This window comes from Acipenser ruthenus, chromosome 11, assembly GCF_902713425.1.
Source record: "Acipenser ruthenus chromosome 11, fAciRut3.2 maternal haplotype, whole genome shotgun sequence".
NCBI classification, from domain to species: Eukaryota; Metazoa; Chordata; class Actinopteri; order Acipenseriformes; family Acipenseridae; genus Acipenser; species Acipenser ruthenus.
In genome coordinates, this window is record NC_081199.1 from 43,739,620 (window position 1) to 43,760,737 (window position 21,118).

The window sequence follows — 21,118 nt, forward strand, 5'->3', positions numbered from 1 at the left end:
TCGAAATAGCAGCTTGCTGGGGAGGTTTGCACTGTACAGTGAAAGCAGGTAAAAACTTACCTTGCTGTGAGGATCAGCAAACATTCTGGTGAAGATCTCACAAAGCCTTTTCAGTTCAACACGGCTGCAAAAAAAAAAAAAAAAAAAGTTAAAAGTTAAAGAAGAAAATACAGTCCCCCCTGCTCAAAGACAGCTCGAGGGATGTGCCCCATTCATTTCAGCAGTGCCTCTCGAGGGATGTGCCCCATTCGTTTCAGCAGTGCCTCTCGAGGGATGTGCCCCATTCATTTCAGCAGTGCCTCTCTGGGGATGTGCCCCATTCGTTTCAGCAGTGCCTCTCGAGGGATGTGCCCCATTCATTTCAGCAGTGCCTCTCGAGGGATGAGCCCCATTCATTTCAGCAGTGCCTCTCGAGGGATGTGCCCCATTCATTTCAGCAGTGCCTCTCGAGGGATGTGCCCCATTCATTTCAGCAGTGCCTCTCGAGGGATGTGCCCCATTCGTTTCAGCAGTGCCTCTCGAGGGATGTGCCCCATTCATTTCAGCAGTGCCTCTCGAGGGATGTGCCCCATTCATTTCAGCAGTGCCTCTCGAGGGATGTGCCCCATTCATTTCAGCAGTGCCTCTCGAGGGATGAGCCCCATTCATTTCAGCAGTGCCTCTCGAGGGATGAGCCCCATTCATTTCAGCAGTGCCTCTCGAGGGATGTGCCCCATTCATTTCAGCAGTGCCTCTCGAGGGATGAGCCCCGTTCATTTCAGCAGTGCCTCTCGAGGGATGCTTTGCCCACCTCAGTGTCCTCTGGCTCTTCAGTAGATTCTGCAGGCCCACAAGCCCCTCCTTCCTCTCAGACCAGTTGGAGCTGGCACAGTGGTTCAGGACCTCGGCCACGTCCTCGGTCTGCCGCAGGTAGTGAGGGACACCCCCGTTCCTGGACCCGTAGGAGCGCTCGGAGCAGGCGCTGGACGCGTCGCTGTTAGCATCGTCGTCGGAGTACATGCCCGGGGGATCAAACCTCCTCCGCACTGGCTTCCTCTGAAACAGAAAGCGTGTCACTGAACAATGTGGGGAACACTGCTACATGCAGCTCTGAAACACACACACACACACACACAGACACACAGACACACACACACAGACACACAGACACACAGACACACAGACACACACACACACACACACACACACACACCACACCCTGACCGTGTCACTGAACGTGGGGCCGTTATCACATGATAACACAGTTGCATGCTGCTCTGAACACTATGGCTTTTAGCACAGTTTCATTATACCGATCCTTCCACTGCTGCGGTACGGATTCCTGAATCAGAGCACTGCAGTGTAATCCTGTTACATGTGCAAGGATGTGTGGTTAGTACAGTAAAGGTGAAAATAATACAAGAAAGAAAATCCAAACTACCTGATTCCTGGAGTCTCCTAACAGCTGAAGACATTGGGAACAATAAGGAGGGAAAAGCAGAACATTATTTTACAAGCACAGAAAGTAAACAAAACAACAACAGTTACTTAAGAATCAGGATAGCTTCTTCCAAGCAGGTGAGTGAACACTACTTTAAAACACAGAAAGTGCAATATTGAACTGTATTTTAATTCTAAACCTGACAACGTGACATGCAATGTCACATTGGAATATGACAACGTATGGAACGGTTATAGACTCGTACCAGTGCATCAGCGACTGCAGCCTCCACCTCTGTACTGGCGCTCAGAACCCGCATGGCGTTCACTGAAGCAGAAATCCTGGCTTGATGGGACAGCCCAAACCGATCTGCAAAATAAGACAAGCAGGATCAGTGAAAGAGGTGCATGCAACTCAACAACTGGATACACTTCCAGAGCTTGAAAACATTCATTAGACAGCAAAACCACAGGCTGCAATGAATTCTGGTAATATTACACAACTAAAACCAAAACAACCAAGTCATTTTAATCCAGGGACTCCTAAGCACTTTAAAGGTGTATCTCATGTAAACAGACAGGAAGGTATCCCTCGGTTTCTTCATCTCTGTTTTAACACCACTAATGCAATCTTCTTAATACTGCAATTTTATACTAGACATTGAACCAAGAATATACAAGATATTCAGAAAGACTGCGTTTCTATGATCAAGTTGGAATAGCTTGATCCACATGGAAACCCAGAAGAAAACATCTTCTAGAAAGTAAACCAAGCTGAGGAGTCACATTGGAAAAGACCCAGTTTTCAAAAAGACTTCTGAGAAACATAAAGAGGAAGCATGGAATGGTTAGGAGATACACAGTAAAGAAGAAAAACGCATGGTATAAATTACAAAACCAGCACACAGTATGTACCGCTACCAAAACCATTCCAATGAGAAACACAAAATACAAACAGAAACACTTCTGAAGAGGATGCAATGTGTTGCTCCGAAGCTAAAAAAATTGAAGAAATTGTAAAAAAAAAACAACAACAACAACAACAACACACAACAAAAGAGGGAATGGAAAAATAATTTAACTTAAAAAAAATAAAATAAATACAGAGTGTGACAGTGCAAGACATGCGAGTGGCTAGCGCTGGTTCACCTGGCTGTCCGACAGACTCAGCAGTGGAGAGAGCACTGGTGGACCTGGAGTGACGCCTGGAAGCTGTAAGGAAAGGAATGGCAACACCCCAGGGGTTAATACAGCTCCTTCAGGGAGCCTTACTGCCTGGACTGCAGAGACGTGAGCAATCCCTTTCCATGCCTTCTTACGACACGGTGACATGCACAGATAAGCAGGGATCCTACCCACACACTACAAAGGGGTTCTGATGCAATCTGCTGGACTCTGAATCTTTAGCACAGATAAGAAAGACTGCATTCACAAGCACCAGAGACCATCCTACAATTTACCAGCGAAGATCCCTATGCAGAGGTGGCTGCACTAAACAAACACCAGTTGCGTGGCAAGTGCGAGTTTTATAGTGTAGCCCCTCTGTGGCTGGGCGGTTCTTTTTGTTTGTATGTGTTTGCACATATTCCACTGGAAAAAAAAAACAAAAAAAAAACCAACTTCTTTTGTTGGGCCCAGTGTAGTAACAAAACACAAAATGAATCCGCTGCCCAGCATTCATACCGTACAAATCCATTACTATTCACTTTCTAACCCTCCTGGGAAAGACTGGTGTAAAAGGAAACCATAAAAACAAACACATCAATCAGTGATGTGACAGCGTAAACGTACCCTATATGCAGCGGTTATTCAGGATACAGCACTCTTTTGACAGCTGCATTTTAAATGAAGTCTAAAGTAGAAATGAATAGATAACACTGCAAAAATATACAACATGCAAGCAAGTCTCTCTTGTTCTGAATGTGCGTGCCGAGGGGAATTGCAATCTGGGATTTACAACACCTGTAGCATTGCTGCTCAAGTTTGATGTTTAAACAGCATTTTGGTTTTTGCAGATGAACTTGAACCTGTTCCACTAGTTCAGGTAGCTCAGCGTTCTATCAGTGAAGCACTCTCATAAATTACATGGTCCACACCAGGGCTGACCAATCACAGTCCTGGAAGGCCATTCCACTGCAGGTTTAACAGTGACATGGTCTACACCAGGGCTGACCAATCACAGTCCTGGAAGGCCATTCCACTGCAGGTTTAACAGTGACATGGTCTACACCAGGGCTGACCAATCACAGTCCTGGAAGGCCATTCCACTGCAGGTTTAACAGTGACATGGTCTACACCAGGGCTGACCAAGCACAGTCCTGGAAGGCCATTCCACTGCAGGTTTAACAGTGACATGGTCTACACCAGGGCTGACCAATCACAGCCCTGGAAGGCCATTCCACTGCAGGTTTAACAGTGACATGGTCTACACCAGGGCTGACCAATCACAGTCCTGGAAGGCCATTCCACTGCAGGTTTAACAGTGACATGGTCTACACCAGGGCTGACCAATCACAGTCCTGGAAGGCCATTCCACTGCAGGTTTAACAGGCTTTGGAACAAAGACCTGGGGCTATATTTACCAATCGTGCAAACGCACAAATGTCATTCTAAACTGAATTATCAACATACAACTTTGCGTGGAAATGTTCGTAGACTCACGCACACTCTAGACCATGTAAACCATTTGAAAATGTCTGATCTTGCCCTTTTGGAAGACCTTGCTAACGTCGCTTTTCATTGAGAGAGAGAGTGTTTAGGGGTCGTTATGACTTCTTTGCACAAAGTATCACTTTCCCAATGAAGTCCTATTGGAATTGTGCGATGTGTTGGGACCTAGGCTATACAGACTAACCCAGCGCACTCATCCCATTCCTGCACAAGTTCTGTCTACTCCTGGCTTTTAGACATCTGGTACCTTTCAAAGACAGATTGGAGACATAAGTGGCTTTTCACAAGCCTCGTTTAGTGCCCTGATGCCAGTGGTTTTGGACATCATTGCCCTTTGTCTTCAGAACATTCAGTTTCCTTATACTGATGGACAGCAGACTGAAATAAAAAGGGATTTTCATTTAATTGCTGGGTTCCCCAATACTGTTGGTGCTATAGACTGCACCCAAATAGCAATTAAAGCACCGACATTGAATGAATTTCATTTTGTGAACATGACACAGTACCACTCAATTAATGTGCAGGTTATATGTGATGCTCGACTCCATCTACTGATGCTGTGCCTAATGGCCGGGCGGAACCCACAATTAATTTACTCTTCAGAATAGCAGTGTGGGCACTCAGGGATAAAACAGACGGATACATTTACCATATAAAGCTATACAGGGGCATTTTAAATGCAAATTTCCACGTGCGAACAGTTTTAGTGACATTGAGATTTACTAACACTTATTACTTAGAAACGTGCGTGCAAGTGTCTTACGCAAGCTTGATAAATCAGAATGTAATTGTGCGTGCGAACATTCTAAACTCTTTGCGTACGAACAACTGAAGTAATGTTTTTACTCACGATTGGTAAATATAGCCTCAGGAGTGGTTATATAGCCCCTGGGGTTTAACACAAATGTAATAAGCTATAAGAAAATTGAATATGTAGGACACTCAGCTAACAGCTCCAGTTTCTCCGGGTGAGCTTCAGATCTTTCACACATTTATACTGAATTCAAATACAGTGGAGAAGTGCTCTGTGGATAAATCAGCACCAGATCATTCCATGTTACCACTCGGGTACAGAGTGTTCAAAACACGGGGATGACAATTCAATTACGATGATGAAACTACTGGCACTTTAGCGAACAAGTGACAACTCTTGCTGCTGTGAAGTCTACAGTATTTCTAAATAAATGCAGTGCAGTACAGTGGGTGCAATGTGATATTACACAGATGAGAAATGTATACGTTACTGCTCCTGGCTAGCTGAATTGATGTCTACTCTTGAATACACCATTAATGGGTACGTTGCAACTATCAGTCATAAAAGGACACAACTGTACTGACATGTAACAAGAATTGTTTTGTTGTTGTGACAGAGAAATATGACCAGTGATTAAATCTAACTGTGAACACCATTCACTGTATATTATATCCCCCTTATAATCACATTGTATCACCTGTTCCTTAAATCACAAGAGCAGCATCACCTGCAGCAACACAGGCAGGACTGCCCTCCCCTCCATCCCTGTATTGCACACTCCACATCATGACAGTCAATGAGAGCTTGCTCACTCCACACCATGTCAGTCAATGAGAGCTTGCACACCGTGACAGTCAATGACAGCTTGCTCACTCCACACCATGACAGTCAATGAGAGCTTGCACACTCCACACCGTGATAGTCAATGAGAGCTTGCACACTCCACACCGTGGCAGTCAATGAGAGCTTGCACACTCCACACCGTGACAGTCAATGAGAGCTTGCACACCATGACAGTCAATGAGAGCTTGCACACTGTGACAGTCAATGAGAGCTTGCACACTGTGACAGTCAATGAGAGCTTACATACTCCACACTGTGACAGTCAATGAGAGCTTACATACTCCACACTGTGACAGTCAATGAGAGCTTACATACTCCACACTGTGACAGTCAATGAGAGCTTGCACACACCACAACGTGACAGTCAATGAGAGCTTGCACACTGTGACAGTCAATGAGAGCTTACATACTCCACACTGTGACAGTCAATGAGAGCTTGCACACTCCACACCGTGACAGTCAATGAGAGCTTGCACACTGTGACAGTCAATGAGAGCTTGCACACTCCACAACGTGACAGTCAATGAGAGCTTGCACACTCCACACCGTGACAGTCAATGAGAGCTTGAACACTCCACACCGTGACAGTCAATGAGAGCTTGAACACACCACAACGTGACAGTCAATGAGAGCTTGCACACACCACACCGTGACAGTCAATGAGAGCTTGAACACACCACAACGTGACAGTCAATGAGAGCTTGAACACACCACAACGTGACAGTCAACGAGAGCTTGCACACTGTGACAGTCAATGAGAGCTTGCACACACCACACCGTGACAGTCAATGAGAGCTTGAACACACCACAACGTGACAGTCAACGACAGCTTGCACACTGTGACAGTCAATGAGAGCTTGCACACACCACACCGTGACAGTCAATGAGAGCTTGCACACACCACAACGTGACAGTCAATGAGAGCTTGCACACTGTGACAGTCAATGAGAGCTTGCACACTCCACACCGTGACAGTCAATGAGAGCTTGAACACACCACAACGTGACAGTCAACGAGAGCTTGCACACTGTGACAGTCAATGAGAGCTTGCACACTCCACACCGTGACAGTCAATGAGAGCTTGCACACTGTGACAGTCAATGAGAGCTTGCACACTCCACACCGTGACAGTCAATGAGAGCTTGAACACACCACAACGTGACAGTCAACGAGAGCTTGCACACTGTGACAGTCAATGAGAGCTTGCACACTCCACACCGTGACAGTCAATGAGAGCTTGAACACACCACAACGTGACAGTCAATGAGAGCTTGCACACTGTGACAGTCAATGAGAGCTTGCACACTCCACACCGTGACAGTCAATGAGAGCTTGAACACACCACAACGTGACAGTCAATGAGAGCTTGCACACTGTGACAGTCAATGAGAGCTTGCACACACCACAACGTGACAGTCAATGAGAGCTTGCACACTGTGACAGTCAATGAGAGCTTGCACACTCCACACCGTGACAGTCAATGAGAGCTTGAACACACCACAACGTGACAGTCAACGAGAGCTTGCACACTGTGACAGTCAATGAGAGCTTGCACACTCCACACCGTGACAGTCAATGAGAGCTTGCACACTGTGACAGTCAATGAGAGCTTGCACACTCCACACCGTGACAGTCAATGAGAGCTTGAACACACCACAACGTGACAGTCAATGAGAGCTTGCACACTCCACACCGTGACAGTCAATGAGAGCTTGCACACTCCACACCGTGACAGTCAATGAGAGCTTGCACACCGCGACAGTCAATGAGAGCTTGCACACTCCACACTGTGACAGTCAATGAGAGCTTGCACACACCACACCGTGACAGTCAATGAGAGCTTGCACACTGTTGCTGGCAGTTCCTGGCTCCTCCAGTCAGACTGTTGTGTCGATCACACCTGGGTGTGGATTGTTATTTCAGGAAAGTGCTTTGGCACACTAAGCTTCCCAACAGAGAAGGTTGGTACTGTACAATCAGAGCATGCAAAGAGAGAGGGGGTAGCTGAGGAAGGAGAGAAAGCAAGTCCATTCCAGCTGGCAGTCTCTTGCGGGGTGTGGGGAGAGGGGAGGGGAGCGGGGAGCCCAGCCCTGTCTTGTACTCACCCAGTGCAGTGAAGCCCCGAGCAGGGCTCGTATCTCGACTGCTCTCACGACTGGTGTCGCGGCTGCACCCCTGACTCATGCTGGGTCGAGGGATACGGCTGCTCCGGGCTGGCGTGCAGTGGGGAAGAGTGTCACAATGTGAGCAGGATTAGCACAGAGCGAGGCTTTCAACTGCAGCCAGCCGCCCTTTCTCTCAAAGGGCTTTCTTTTTGTGGGTTTTTTTCAGCAACATAATTTGTCGCCCACAGAGACAAAATTGCGTGTTATGTATAGAAGAAAGAAATGAACCAAGCCAGGATTAAAATAGAAATAGCAGTGCACTCAACCTTCAGACTTAATCCAGCACACACACCCCCCCACCCACACACTCACACTCACACACACATTTTTATTATACAACAGATTATGATTTGTGATTCTTCCCACGTCTTTACAGTAAGAATTGCTCGCAAACCAATTAAATTCAGAATGAGTTTCAAACCTAGAAAAGATTTGTTTCAGATTACAGGTCTTGAAAATATGACATTTTCTTCTAAACAAGTATATGCATATCACATTTAAGTAACTGATATTAGCTGTATTACGGGATATAAACAATTAGCTGGACCTGCCTTGTTAGCAAGTTTCCCTTCTGATTTTCAAAATGAACACACGGTGAGTTAAACATGAATCAGGCAGGCCTGACATTCACAAACCATTTGAGAAATGTTAGAATTAAAAAAGTAGAGCTACTGTCTGCATTCAGTTCAATTCCAATACAGTTTAATATGCACCTCCACTGAAAACCAAGGATCTCATTTAACAAGGGAAGCCAATCTGAGTGTGTCTGATCAGCACCTGAATCCCTACCGGTGCCAGGTATCGCTCAGCTCAGGCAGATTTCTTGTAATGAGCCGATAGGCACGGGGATCTCAGCAGTTGCTATGAGTAACAGTACACAGACGAGAAGCCAACATGGAAAACGCTCACTTTAATATTTCCACAGGTGATCAATTACACAGATCAGTCAATAAAATGTGCGCACATTCATTGATGTTGAAGCTGACACCCTGGGATCCTTCAAGAAGATGTTTGATGAGATTCTGGCATCAATAAGCTACTAACAACAAAACGAGCAAGATGGGCCGAATGGCCTCCTCTCCTACTGTTTCAACTTGGTAGTGGAGGCTAATGCCCAGCCTACAAGTGTGTTATTCTTTTGTTTGAACCTTTATTTTGGTTGTTCCTGTTTGTTTTTGTGTTTAATAAACATGCACAGCTCTCTGTCTCTGGGTCTAATTCCTGTCGGTAGCAGCCTGGGCTGTGATGCTACCCTGTTACACAGCCTAACAGAGAAACCCTTTTGCTACTTATAGAAAGAAGTCCATTCAGCACATTACTAGTGCTTAGATATTCACACTGCACCTGCAGTTTTATTTTGTTTAAACAAATACTTGGAGACATTGGGTAGTTTCTTCTATTAGCTATATATCTCTGTATCTCGATCTAATACAAGCCATTCCAAACCCTCTCGCTTCACCCTGACAATGTGGACTTCCTGAGGGGCCCAGCACACAAACCCTTGCTAGCTCGGTATCCTCACCTAATCCCAGTCTGTTGGGGCTGGTCTCTCTGCTGCAGCCCTGACTGTGAGGGATCTTGCTTCTCTTCTCTGAGGGAGTGGACACCAAGGCGCCCCGCTGAGCTCTCCTGTATGACTGCCCCAGGAGCTTCCCTGGAGAGCTGGAGCGACTGCCCGCTGCAAACAAACAGCAGCCAACAGAGGCACAGCTCAGTACAGGAGGAACACACACACGCACGCACGCACAGATTCTCAAAGACATTTACTGCAAAATGGCATTAGAAACTAAGAACAAAACACAACAAAGTAAATCTATAATTGACTAATAAATGCTGTCCTTTTATTCAGGGATTGTGGTTGTCTCCTAGCAAAATTGATCCAGGGAATATGATGATGAAGACTACAAACTACCAGAGAACAGCCTTCTTTGCAACCTTAACTTGATCTTTAGGCAGATTGAAAACATCAAGCAGCTTCAAAATGATCATTATGATCAAGGAGAGCCATATTCCACACCCAACCCAGAGCGGTATGAAGGAGGGCCATTAACCAGAGGAGGGAGGAGATAGTAGAGAGCCTTACCACCAGCAGGGTTAGCCGATCTGGATCCTTGTTTGTGAAAGCAAGATAGAATAGTGAAAAGAAGCGAGTTACACACACACACACACACACACTTAAACCGACAGAGCCAAGCATGCACATGTGATATCGTTTAACTTAATAGAATGTTTAAAGTGTTCATTTTACAATTCAACCTTTTTATCAAAACACAAAAAGATTTAAAATACCATTTTAGTGGGGGGTCCTCTTTATTAGTAATAACCTCGAGGACGGTACACACTCACGTTGAGACTGGGAGACCTTGGCCCGGGTGCGGCCCCGGTTGTCTGCTGGAGTTGTGCTTCCCCCCGCAGCACTGTCAGAACTCTGCCTCCTGGTGCGCACTCGGCCTGGGGAGGGAAGGGAAGCCAGCGTTACTAACCACAAAACCAGGAAATGCAACCTAAAAGAAACCTGGTCTTTTAACCACCCAGGTGCTTATCCCGCAAACTAGTCCGAATGTGTCACTCCTGTGAGAATAGTGTGCAGGTGCTTATATGTGCATCTGCAAAGTTTAACACGTCTTATTAACGTGCTTCAGTTAATAAATAAGTTGATAATAGAGTAAAGTTGTCTGCAGTTTTGATTTTCACTGGCAGATGGCAGCAGTGGCTAGGCATGTGCTTGACAGACCGGGTCATCTGTATACACACAGCTGAGAGTGAAAAATGGATGCCTGTGTATCTACAGAGAATAAAAAGAGGAGTTTTTAATTTTTTTATTTGTTGGTGTTACAAGTTGTAAGGAAGCCTTGTCAGGATAGGTACTGGTCAAAACGACCTATTTCTTTATTGTACCTACACTTCACAGATAATAATTCATAGAAGAGCGTTATACACCCGTGCCTGAAACTGGGGAAGATACTGTATATGACGTGATTGAAAATTTGCGACGCAAGTTTTCTGATGTATATGTGCTAGATAAAGACATTAGCATTGATGAGGGTAAACACATTGTTGTTATTTTGTTATTTAAGTTTTATTGAAATAATATATTTCCGCTTTTCACAATAACAATCAAAAAGTGTGTATTTTAAAAAATAAGGCAAAAGTTGTTTTGAAAACTGTGCAAATTGCTTATTTGAGGGCTATAAGAATGACAAATCTGCAAAAAAATAAATACATAAAATAAAAAATAAAAAAGCATTTTGAACATGGAAATTGCCAAAATAAAGGGGCAGCTGGGTGGTTAAATATAAAACTGGAAGGCAAAACATTTTTCAAATCAGCAGCAAGTGCAACTTAATGCTTCCATTCAGGTCCACATGGACCCCACATACGATGCACACACACAGTGTCACGAATACTAACTGGCACAGAACATGGATGCATGGATTTTAACTGACTTCTTCCTCTATTTTAGCTATTTTTTTCTTGTCAGCTACAAGAATCTTGCATCTTGCTATATTGAGCTTGTTTCCAGCTCCCATGATAGAAGAAGCCCTGAGCTGCTGACGCTCTGATAAATGATGCCAAATGAAAATGCAGCACAGTTCCTGGCTATGCTGCTCAGGGTCACACGGAAGACATTTCATTCACAACACAGAAAATTTCATTTTTCAGTAAATCTTGAGAAGCTTAAGTGATCTTGTGATAACCCGCAGCAAATTAAAACTTAACATCCACACAAATATTGCAATGTCTTTCTCACAGTAGATGCAATAAAGCCTACGTTTTCTTCTGAGTTCATCCGAACAGCTCAACACTAAACCTGTGTGTTTTAAACTATGCTATGGAAATCCGAATTCAAACTGTGTTCTGTGTCCTGAACCTGCAGTGCTGCAAAGCTAGACGGTAGACATCAAAACAAGAAGACAGTCCAGACTGTCCTGGGCTAGGACTGACTGACGAGACCAGGCACAAGAGGCCACCTCTGTACATCTCAGAGGAAGCTCACAATCAGGGCTTTATTTTTGGGATGTTTGGGGCTGTTTGTAGATCGCCAGAATACTCTTCTGGAGTTTCGTTGTTCTGATGCATCATCATGAGAACTGAGCTCATATCACAGCAGAACACAGATCACTGCGAGCTGTGCATCTACTGCAACAAAACACAGTGCTGCGCCATGAACACAGAACACAACGCTGCGCCATGAACACAGAATGCAGCGCTGCGCCATGAACACAGAATATAGCGCTGCACCATGAACACAGAACACAGCGCTGCGCCATGAACACAGAATATAGCGCTGCGCCATGAACACAGAACACAGCGCTGCGCCATGAACACAGAACACAGCGCTGCGCCATGAACGCAGAACACAGCGCTGCGCCATGGACGCAGAACACAGCGCTGCGCCATGAACACAGAACACAGCGCTGCGCCATGAACACAGAACACAACACTGCGCCATGAACACAGAACACAACACTGCGCCATGAACACAGAATATAGCGCTGCGCCATGAACACAGAATATAGCGCTGCGCCATGAACACAGAACACAGCGCTGCGCCATGAACACAGAACGCAACACTGCGCCATGAACACAGAACGCAGCGCTGCGCTATGAACACAGAACACAACACTGCGCCATGAACACAGAACACAGCGCTGCGCCATGAACACAGAACACAGCGCTGCGCCATGAACACAGAACACAGCGCTGCGCCATGAACACAGAACACAGCGCTGCGCCATGAACACAGAACACAGCGCTGCGCCATGAACACAGAACACAGCGCTGCGCCATGAACACAGAACACAGCGCTGCGCCATGAACACAGAACACAGCGCTGCGCCATGAACACAGAACACAACGCTGCGCCATGAACACAGAACACAGCGCTGCGCCATGAACACAGAACACAGCGCTGCGCCATGAACACAGAACACAGCGCTGCGCCATGAACACAGAACACAGCGCTGCGCCATGAACACAGAATATAGCGCTGCGCCATGAACACAGAACACAGCGCTGCGCCATGAACACAGAACACAGCGCTGCGCCATGGACACAGAACACAGCGCTGCGCCATGAACACAGAATATAGCGCTGCGCCATGAACACAGAACACAGCGCTGCGCCATGAACACAGAATATAGCGCTGCGCCATGAACACAGAATATAGCGCTGCGCCATGAACACCAAATAAGCAGTTTATTAGTTTATTAGTTAAAACCTAAAACTGGAAACACACTTCAGAATTTACTGACTGACCAAAAATACCAAATTTATATAAAAAAAATTTAAAAAATGCAAAAAACAGGACATTTTAAATGTAAAATTACAAAACAAGTGGTTTATGTAAACAACGTCTCTGTGTGTTATTCAGGGGAGCCTTTCACATGGTGATGTTTGCTTTCCAGTCACTCAAGTCAATTGCAGTTGCAGGAGTACAAAATGACTGCTCTGGGCCATCTGCTCTCCTGAGCACCCACTTGCTATAGTTGTATTATTTTTTCAGTTTGCACATTTGCACAAAGGTCACTTCTAGAGGCCCACAGTCAGTGTGCAGCGGGAAGAACACATCCAGTCAGTCTGAGATTATTACAGAAAGAAGCACCATGCAACCAATCGGGTTATGTACATTGGAAGAAGCAAGCTTAGGTTTTCAGCTTAGACACCAACACAAAATCCTTGTTTCTGCCTGTCTAGCTTCATTGGTCTTGATCTCATTGCTCCCCCTGCACATTCAGAGGCTGGACAAGCACATTTCAGATCTACTGACCCTTTCATACGCTTCAGGAGGAATTCTGTGTGTTATAAATGTGGTGCGCAGCTATAGTTTACTATAGTATACTGCAGAGAGATTGTGTAATCTTTTACATTCTGAAAATGATGGTATGCATCTATCTGTGTGTGTGTGTGTGTGTGTGTGTGTGTTTAATTTATTTTAAACTGTAGCCGTTGAGAGGTAACCTCTTGTTTTCAAGACAATGCAATGTTTGTACACAAAACCGTCCTGTTTGAGACGCTAAGAGTTTCAGCGGTCTGTTAATTAACTCTGTAAAGAACTACTTGGTGGCACTGCTTTTGTCTGCTAACCTTGTGGCTTTAGATCTTACAAAAAAAATGAATACATCAATGATCAACACACTCAATTTTTAATTGAAGTTATAATCAATAATTATAATGCTTTAAATTACTTTTGCCATCTGCTTCTCTGTCAATGCACGCTGGTTGCAAACACATCTAATTTGCACTGATTTATACTTCCAAACATGCCCTCAGTCAAATATACCATTGCTAATGAGATTTCACACTGTTCTGAAAGGAGGGAGCGATCTTCTACCCCCTACAGATGCTTCAAGAGCTCCATCACAGTTTACAGAACAACGGGCTGGGTCTGGAGAGGCTGGAGCCCTGCCCCGGAAGCCCAGCGCTCAGTCGGATCAACAGAAGGCAGTCTCAGACGCCTTCCACCACAGGAGCTGCTTAAAAATCTTTTTTTTTTTTTTTTTTTGACTGCTAAACTAAACATAAAATGTTAATGATTTTTCTGTTTGATTCATAATAATATATGTCATGAATTCAAGTGTAAGATACAGACACAAACAGGAAATACAGAACAGTGAATCCAATCGCAGGGATCGTTTCTCAATCACATATTTAAAAAGAACACTGGCTTTTTTTTTCTACCAGATTCTTTTAAAATCTGAAATGCTTTCTGCTGGGATTTTGTAAAATGGTCAATCTGTCAATCTTAAAGGACTTAAAAAGGGGGAAACACAGTCTTGCTTTGTTTCTTTTCCTGTAAAAACATCTCCCAGGAGCCTTTGGGACTCCCGACTGCAGTGCTCTGCAAATCACGTGATGTAGGAAAGCACTGCAGCCCCAACATGGGTCAGTCCGTTTATCATGTTAAAGCAAACACAGATACACAGTGAATGCTACTTTTTAAACAACACTGTTATAAAGGACGAAGGTACAGCCATGCAAACAAACCATGCAGATCACCACTGCTCACAGATGAGGAGCAGGTATATCACACACAATGTGTGGGAAACAGATACCAAGAACAAGACAAGGCTGTGGACAGACTCGTTACACAAACAAACATCTTACCCTCTGATTTAGCGGGTGTACCACCTTTGAGAAAATCAAGAAAGCAGGGGACGGGGTAACAGGGAAAGAGAAAGAGGTTAGCAGAGAGGAGGGGCATCACAGAAAGAGAAGCAGAGGTTAGCAGAGAGGAGGGGCATCACAGAAAGAGAAGCAGAGGTTAGCAGAGAGGAGGGGCATCACAGAAAGAGAAGCAGAGGTTAGCAGAGAGGAGGGGCATCACAGAAAGAGAAGCAGAGGTTAGCAGAGAGGAGGGGCATCACAGAAAGAGAAGCAAAGGTGAGCAGAGAGGAGGGGCATCACAGAAAGAGAAGCAAAGGTTAGCAGAGAGGAGGGGCATCACAGAAAGAGAAGCAGAGATTAGCAGAGAGGAGGGGCATCACAGAAAGAGAAGCAGAGGTTAGCAGAGAGGAGGGGCATCACATAAAGAGAAGCAGAGGTGAGCAGAGAGGAGGGTTATAGAAGTTATGCTACATGGATGTATTAACTCCACTGCAATATAAACATGGCATTAACACAGGTGAAACAAAACATGAAAAAGCATGGAACCTAATTCAATTAAAAAAATTAAATAAATAAATAAATAAATAATAATAATAATAATAATGTATAGTAGCTTTCTTTTTCTTGTTTCCTTCTGGAACACACTTTGACTTGAATTAATGAAATTAATTTAATATTAACCCAGGATTAGTCATCAATGTTGTTTATGTATATTTCCTTTAGATGGAGTGCTGTATATTATAAGCATGCAAGCTGAAGGGAAGGCAAATGGTTGAGCAGGCAGGAGTAAATGTTTAACAGTCCTGAATACTGAATTAGACACTGGTATCTAGGAATAAATAAGTTATGCGCTTGGCAGATGCAGCGAATTACTATTATGTTGGTTGCTGGCAAGCTGTGTCTTTAATACCATATTCAACCCCACCAGCTATCCAGTGCATTATAAGAATCCATTCCTCTAGGTTAAGTGGACAGTGGGTTGTTTTACCTAAAGATGCGTAGGAGCCCGGGGGCAGGGCAGCCGCGGTGCTGAAAGGTGTGGCGCTGGGAGCTGCCGTCATCCTTGACTTGGCGCTGGCCGCCGCGTTCACATCCACGTCACTGCGAGAGCGTTGCAGGGATCCAGGGGTGCTCACAGACTTGGAACCGACTACTGATGCTTTCAGGGATCGATAGAAAGAACAGCAGTTATCAGACACACACACACAGGACACAGTAAGGTGACATGCAACTCCTGCAGTGTGGTGCTCTGACAGCATGGACACATTACTGGACGACAAACACTCTCGCTGTGGCACGGTGTTATTCCAATTTCCTTGAGTCTAGAGCACATCGATGAAGTCTCTCTTAAAATCAGCAAAACAACTAAAGCAGCATGAATCCTTACCTCTGGACACGCTGCTTCCCGCAGGGGGCCGCATCGTAGACAAAGGACGGCTGAAAAAACAACAGCAGATTCAATGAGGGAAACACAAACGTTCTGCAACAATATTTCCGCACTACCAGCCTGGAAAAGAAATATTTGAGCCGTTTCCTCCCGGGGTACCCGACGTCCTTGTAAAAGCTTTGTAAACTCTACTGGCATGCTGCATTCGCCCTGCTGCTTTGCTTCACTGTTCGAGTTTGTAGGGAGAACGGGTTTGACCCATATAGCACAATTTAAGACTTGCAATGTGCTTCACTGCACAGGGAGAACACTGGGTGAGCTCCAGTAAAGTGTGCACAAACACTGTGCCAAACTAACTGCATTTTGTCACTGCAGACAAAGGGCTCTATTGAGTGGGCTGAAAACAGTGGTGGATCTGTGTGCCCGAGCCCCTTAGATCATTAAAGGTTATTTAAATCAACATCTGTAGCAGAGCATGTGAGTCTCTCTGTTTAAACAGTCTGGGAGGTCTGAGAACTGCAAAGCACAGAGTATCCCAGCATCTCCGCTCAATTCATTATTGTGCAATTCACTTCCAACTGGAAGCACACACACAAGCATTTGAGGAGAAACAGAAAGTGTGAAAGCCAGACACCTGGACACATGCATGCTTTAAAAAGGGTTGTTTAAACACCAGGGTTTTAATATTCATTCGTTTTTATTTTGATTTCGTCTTTGTGACACTGCAGGAGCTATTGTATAGTGAGTAACTGATTATTACAAAGCTATGACAAAGCTAATTTTGTCAGCAATGCGGTGCAGGGCAGTGCGGTGCGGTGCGGTGCAGCGCAGTGCAGTCCGGTGCAGTGCAGTGCAGTGCAGTGCGGTCTGTTGCGGTGCAGGGCAGTGCGGTGCGGTGCAGTACGGTGCAGTGCGGTGCAGTGCAGTGCGGTCTGTTGCGGTGCAGGGCAGTGTGGTGCGGTGCAGTGCGGTCCGGTGCAGGGCAGTGCGGTGCGGCCCGGTGCGGTGAGGTCCGGTGCGGTGCAGTGCGGTGCGGTGCGGTGCAGTGCGGTGCGGTGCAGTGCGGTCCGGTGCAGGGCAGTGCGGTGCGGGGCAGTGCGGTGCGGTGCAGGGCAGTGCGGTCCGGTGCAGGGCAGGGCAGTGAGGTGCTTTCCACTCACTTGAGGCTTTCCTGGGAGCTGGAGGAGGACCTGTCTGACTGAGGCAAGGAGACGATGCTGTCCGAGTTCTTCAGGTGAGACTGCAGGGCTTTCTGGTAAGAAGACTCCAAGTTATGAAAAAGGAGCTCTGCTTCCCGATTGAAATGACCATGGAATCCCCAGTAGCACCTGATTAGAGGGACAGACGAGGGTCATCGGCTCCAGTTATTACAGTATTTAAAGAAAACACATTATTAGAATGAATGTAGGCAGAATATTTACATGCACGCACACACACATCTAGATATCATTAATAAAAGCTGGTGTTAAAAATTCAACTTAGAAATGGGAGGCACCTTATCTCGGGCCTTCCTTTTTGTTTATTTCAACTTGATTTGATACTTTTAGCCAAGGGAAAATATAATATACAAAGTACAAGCTGTATACATATTATAATATTTTAAAGCAAACCAAAAATCAATGTCGATAACAAAAATAAAGGCGGCAAATAAATATATGAAGCAATAAACATACTTTCTTGCTACCGATCTGGCCTCGGAGTCTGCATCGTGGACGCCCTTCTTAATTGTTTCAGTCAAGACCGGCAGGTGTCTATGATAATAAGAAAACATGGTTCTGAGTGAAGAACGGAGCATGGCACACCTTCCCACAAACTCCAGCTTGGAAAGGAACCTGGTCAGGGTATCTCTGGTGGCATTTAAACTCAACAAACAAGCTCCTTCGCTTTACCTCACAAAAGCCATTTGGGAACTAAAAGAGGAAGTGGAGCTCAGAATGCATTTTTAAAAGGTCTTCCTTGTGTTGCTATAGAAACTGCTGAGATGCAGGGCTCAGTGCGCTCACACTCCTCCTCCCTTTAACCCATAGAAGGCTGTTAATCCCCGATCCAGGACTGCTTAATGAATCTTACCTCTCTAATGAGTGCGTCTGCCATTCCTGGAGCAGCAGATCTAGAAATGTGTAGCAGCGCCTGGGACACACACACAGAGGAATACATTACAAAAAAAAAAAAAAAAAAAAAAAACTGTTCTGCAGTGTTCAAAGCACATGCAGTGCAGCTTTAAGGCAAGATCTCCATTTGTATTATAATTTAAATCACCAAATGATTTCACCCACGATTACCTTCTAACAGCTACAGATTTCGATGTGCAGTTACTGGTCATGATGGGAATCAGCCTGGGGTAGTGTGTGTGCTGGAAAACAGAACGGAAAGGATTGTATCGATAAGCAGCGGATCTGAAATGCACATCCTGTAAAATACTTCCATTACACTGTCCAAATAGGCAGAAGTGAGCACTTTGTACCACGCTGCACTGTCCAGCTGCCAGGTCACAGTGAACTGCACACTGTGGATTAGGTCTGATTAGTGCTGAACACACACAAGCACTCGTAAGCACGCAGCAAACTTAATCAGAACCGAGGAATCTCCATTGTTCCCAACCGGAATAATTTGTGAAGGTTGCTTGTTTAAGACAGCTGAATACAATACAGGGATAGAAATAAGCAGTTTGATCCAATCCTGGTTTTACCTGAGCTTGTTAACAATACAATGCAGCTAATCAAGAGCATATTAAAACCTGGAACAGGAAAACACTGCTATGCAACAGGAATTTCATTTTCATCCCTGCAGAACCTCAAGAAAAACAAGGGCTAGTAAGCATCTAACAAAGAGGCAAAAATGTACAATCAGTTCTAGTTTTCACATCATTTGTATAGGGTGACAAATTCTTTGGTTTGGGGTTTAGAGAATATTGGTACTGTAACAGAAGCTGTAATTGGATACAGGTAATAAATCAGCCAGTTGAACATTTGATTCTGTGGCTTGACAAGAAAAGAAACAATGTCTACTCACACTATGATGAGGTTTATAGCGGCTATGCCAGATGTAGCCATGATGTCTACTCACACTATGATGAGGTTTATAGCATGTGCCAGATGTAGCCATGATGTCTACCTCACACTATGATGAGGTTTATAGCGGCTATGCCAGATGTAGCCATGATGTCTACTCACACGTATGATGAGGTTTATAGCGGCTATGCCAGATGTAGCCATGATGTCTACTCACACGTATGATGAGGTTTATAGCCGCTATGCCAGATGTAGCCATGATTTTGGCACTGTTAGGAACTAGATTGAGGAGAGTTGGCATGATGCTTTCAGCACCGTGGTCAAATCTGTTTCCCAGAACTGTAGAGAGATGCCTGGAAAGAACAAGGGATGTGCATTGATAAGAAAGAGCAGCATGTTTTAAAATCACAAGCTTTCATGTTCATTAACGCTTCAATTGATTTGGAACTTATCATTATATCAAATTATGTGCTATTCCTATGTCTAGACTTGGGTATCTGAAGCAGAGTTACACACACACACACACACACACACACACACACACACACACACAATCTCACAAGATGTGGGAAGAGTGCTTACTCTGCCCAAAAGAGGCACCGACACCAACGAACACTCACATTTATAAGATATTCAGTACTTCAGAAACTTAACACCACATATTCAGCGTTTAAGAAGATTCCCTATGAGACACACATATTAACAAAAAGGGTCTTTATCAATAACCTACAAAATACTGATCAGGTCCAAACTTACTTCTAAGTTTTAATGAGATGTGACATGCCAAAGCAATCTGAAACCAGGTTTAATCTGACATTTTCTGCAACATGAATGGGAATGCAGGTGTGCAATACTGTTGGAACTACACTGGTACTTCTCTATTATAGGCAAGACAAAAAAAAACTACTAATGTCCCTCAGTTTGCCTACACTCCCTTTAACAGGGAGACATCATCAAAATGATTAAGCTAATGGCAGAGGCCTGCTAGTCAGCTAGTCTGCTATGTGCTATCAAACTCAGCAAATGCAAGCAAATTCAGTCAAAAAAAGCTATAATCCTAAAATCAAATATTGAAAGTGAGTAATCTGTACCCCAGGGTGATGCAAGCCTCCCTCACAACTTGTGAGCGCAGATCTTTAGCCGATAGCTTGAAGGCTCCCTCCAGAAGACGCAGCTGCTGTAAGTAGCCGTCGTATTCCACAGCACCGGCCAGAAGCAAAGAGCGAACCTTCTTCAGCTGGAAAAAACAAGAAAGAACAAACGAAATGAGTGAGCTGCATGCTTCTGGCGTATCAGAAACATGAGTCGTTTCATTTAATGGAAGCAGGGTAGCAATCAATGATATGAATGAGTCTCCAGAGGTAGTTGTGAAATGTTCATACAATTGAAAAGGGAAAGCAGATGAGAGAGCGGCTGGCTCAAACCCAGCTGCTGCAAAGAGAATGCAAGACATCGACGTACAGCAACTACTCTCTGCTCCCAGTCGTGTTTGTCATCCGATAAGATTTCTCTGATCTTGTTCATGGAGTCTTCAAGCTCTCTGTTGGAATAGATCTGAAAACGAAGAGAAAGCTCTGTTAGATATGCAATCCCCATTGCTATTGATATCGATGGAGCTCATGTTAGATATGCAATCCCCATTGCTATTGATATCGATGGAGCTCATGTTAGATATGCAATCCCCATTGCTATTGATATCGATGGAGCTCATGTTAGATATGCAATCCCCATTGCTATTGATATCGATGGAGTTTGTGTTAGA

At 44.8% G+C, this 21,118-nt stretch overlaps 1 protein-coding gene across 18 annotated transcripts in view; it reads right to left on the reverse strand.

The window, feature by feature from the left end:
- The window catches only part of LOC117426490 (CLIP-associating protein 1-like), a 93,286-nt gene that overhangs the window by 26,929 nt on the left and 45,239 nt on the right, over positions 1-21,118 (reverse strand). For 10 of the 18 annotated variants that reach the window (XM_059034092.1, XM_059034091.1, XM_059034101.1 and 7 more), the window contains 19 exons: positions 20,818-20,910; positions 20,448-20,593; positions 19,574-19,709; positions 18,628-18,698; positions 18,416-18,475; positions 18,019-18,096; positions 17,506-17,673; positions 16,346-16,395; positions 15,947-16,117; positions 14,959-14,982; positions 10,198-10,302; positions 9,935-9,961; positions 9,374-9,529; positions 7,792-7,899; positions 2,569-2,631; positions 1,686-1,789; positions 1,421-1,444; positions 791-1,035; positions 61-124 (listed from right to left, as the gene is read on the reverse strand). In XM_059034092.1, the coding sequence (XP_058890075.1) occupies positions 61-124; positions 791-1,035; positions 1,421-1,444; positions 1,686-1,789; positions 2,569-2,631; positions 7,792-7,899; positions 9,374-9,529; positions 9,935-9,961; positions 10,198-10,302; positions 14,959-14,982; positions 15,947-16,117; positions 16,346-16,395; positions 17,506-17,673; positions 18,019-18,096; positions 18,416-18,475; positions 18,628-18,698; positions 19,574-19,709; positions 20,448-20,593; positions 20,818-20,910 (1,893 nt within the window). The remainder of the gene's footprint in view (positions 1-60; positions 125-790; positions 1,036-1,420; positions 1,445-1,685; positions 1,790-2,568; positions 2,632-7,791; positions 7,900-9,373; positions 9,530-9,934; positions 9,962-10,197; positions 10,303-14,958; positions 14,983-15,946; positions 16,118-16,345; positions 16,396-17,505; positions 17,674-18,018; positions 18,097-18,415; positions 18,476-18,627; positions 18,699-19,573; positions 19,710-20,447; positions 20,594-20,817; positions 20,911-21,118) is intronic. The other 8 variants (XM_059034100.1, XM_059034104.1, XM_059034093.1 and 5 more) reach the window with 7 other exon arrangements.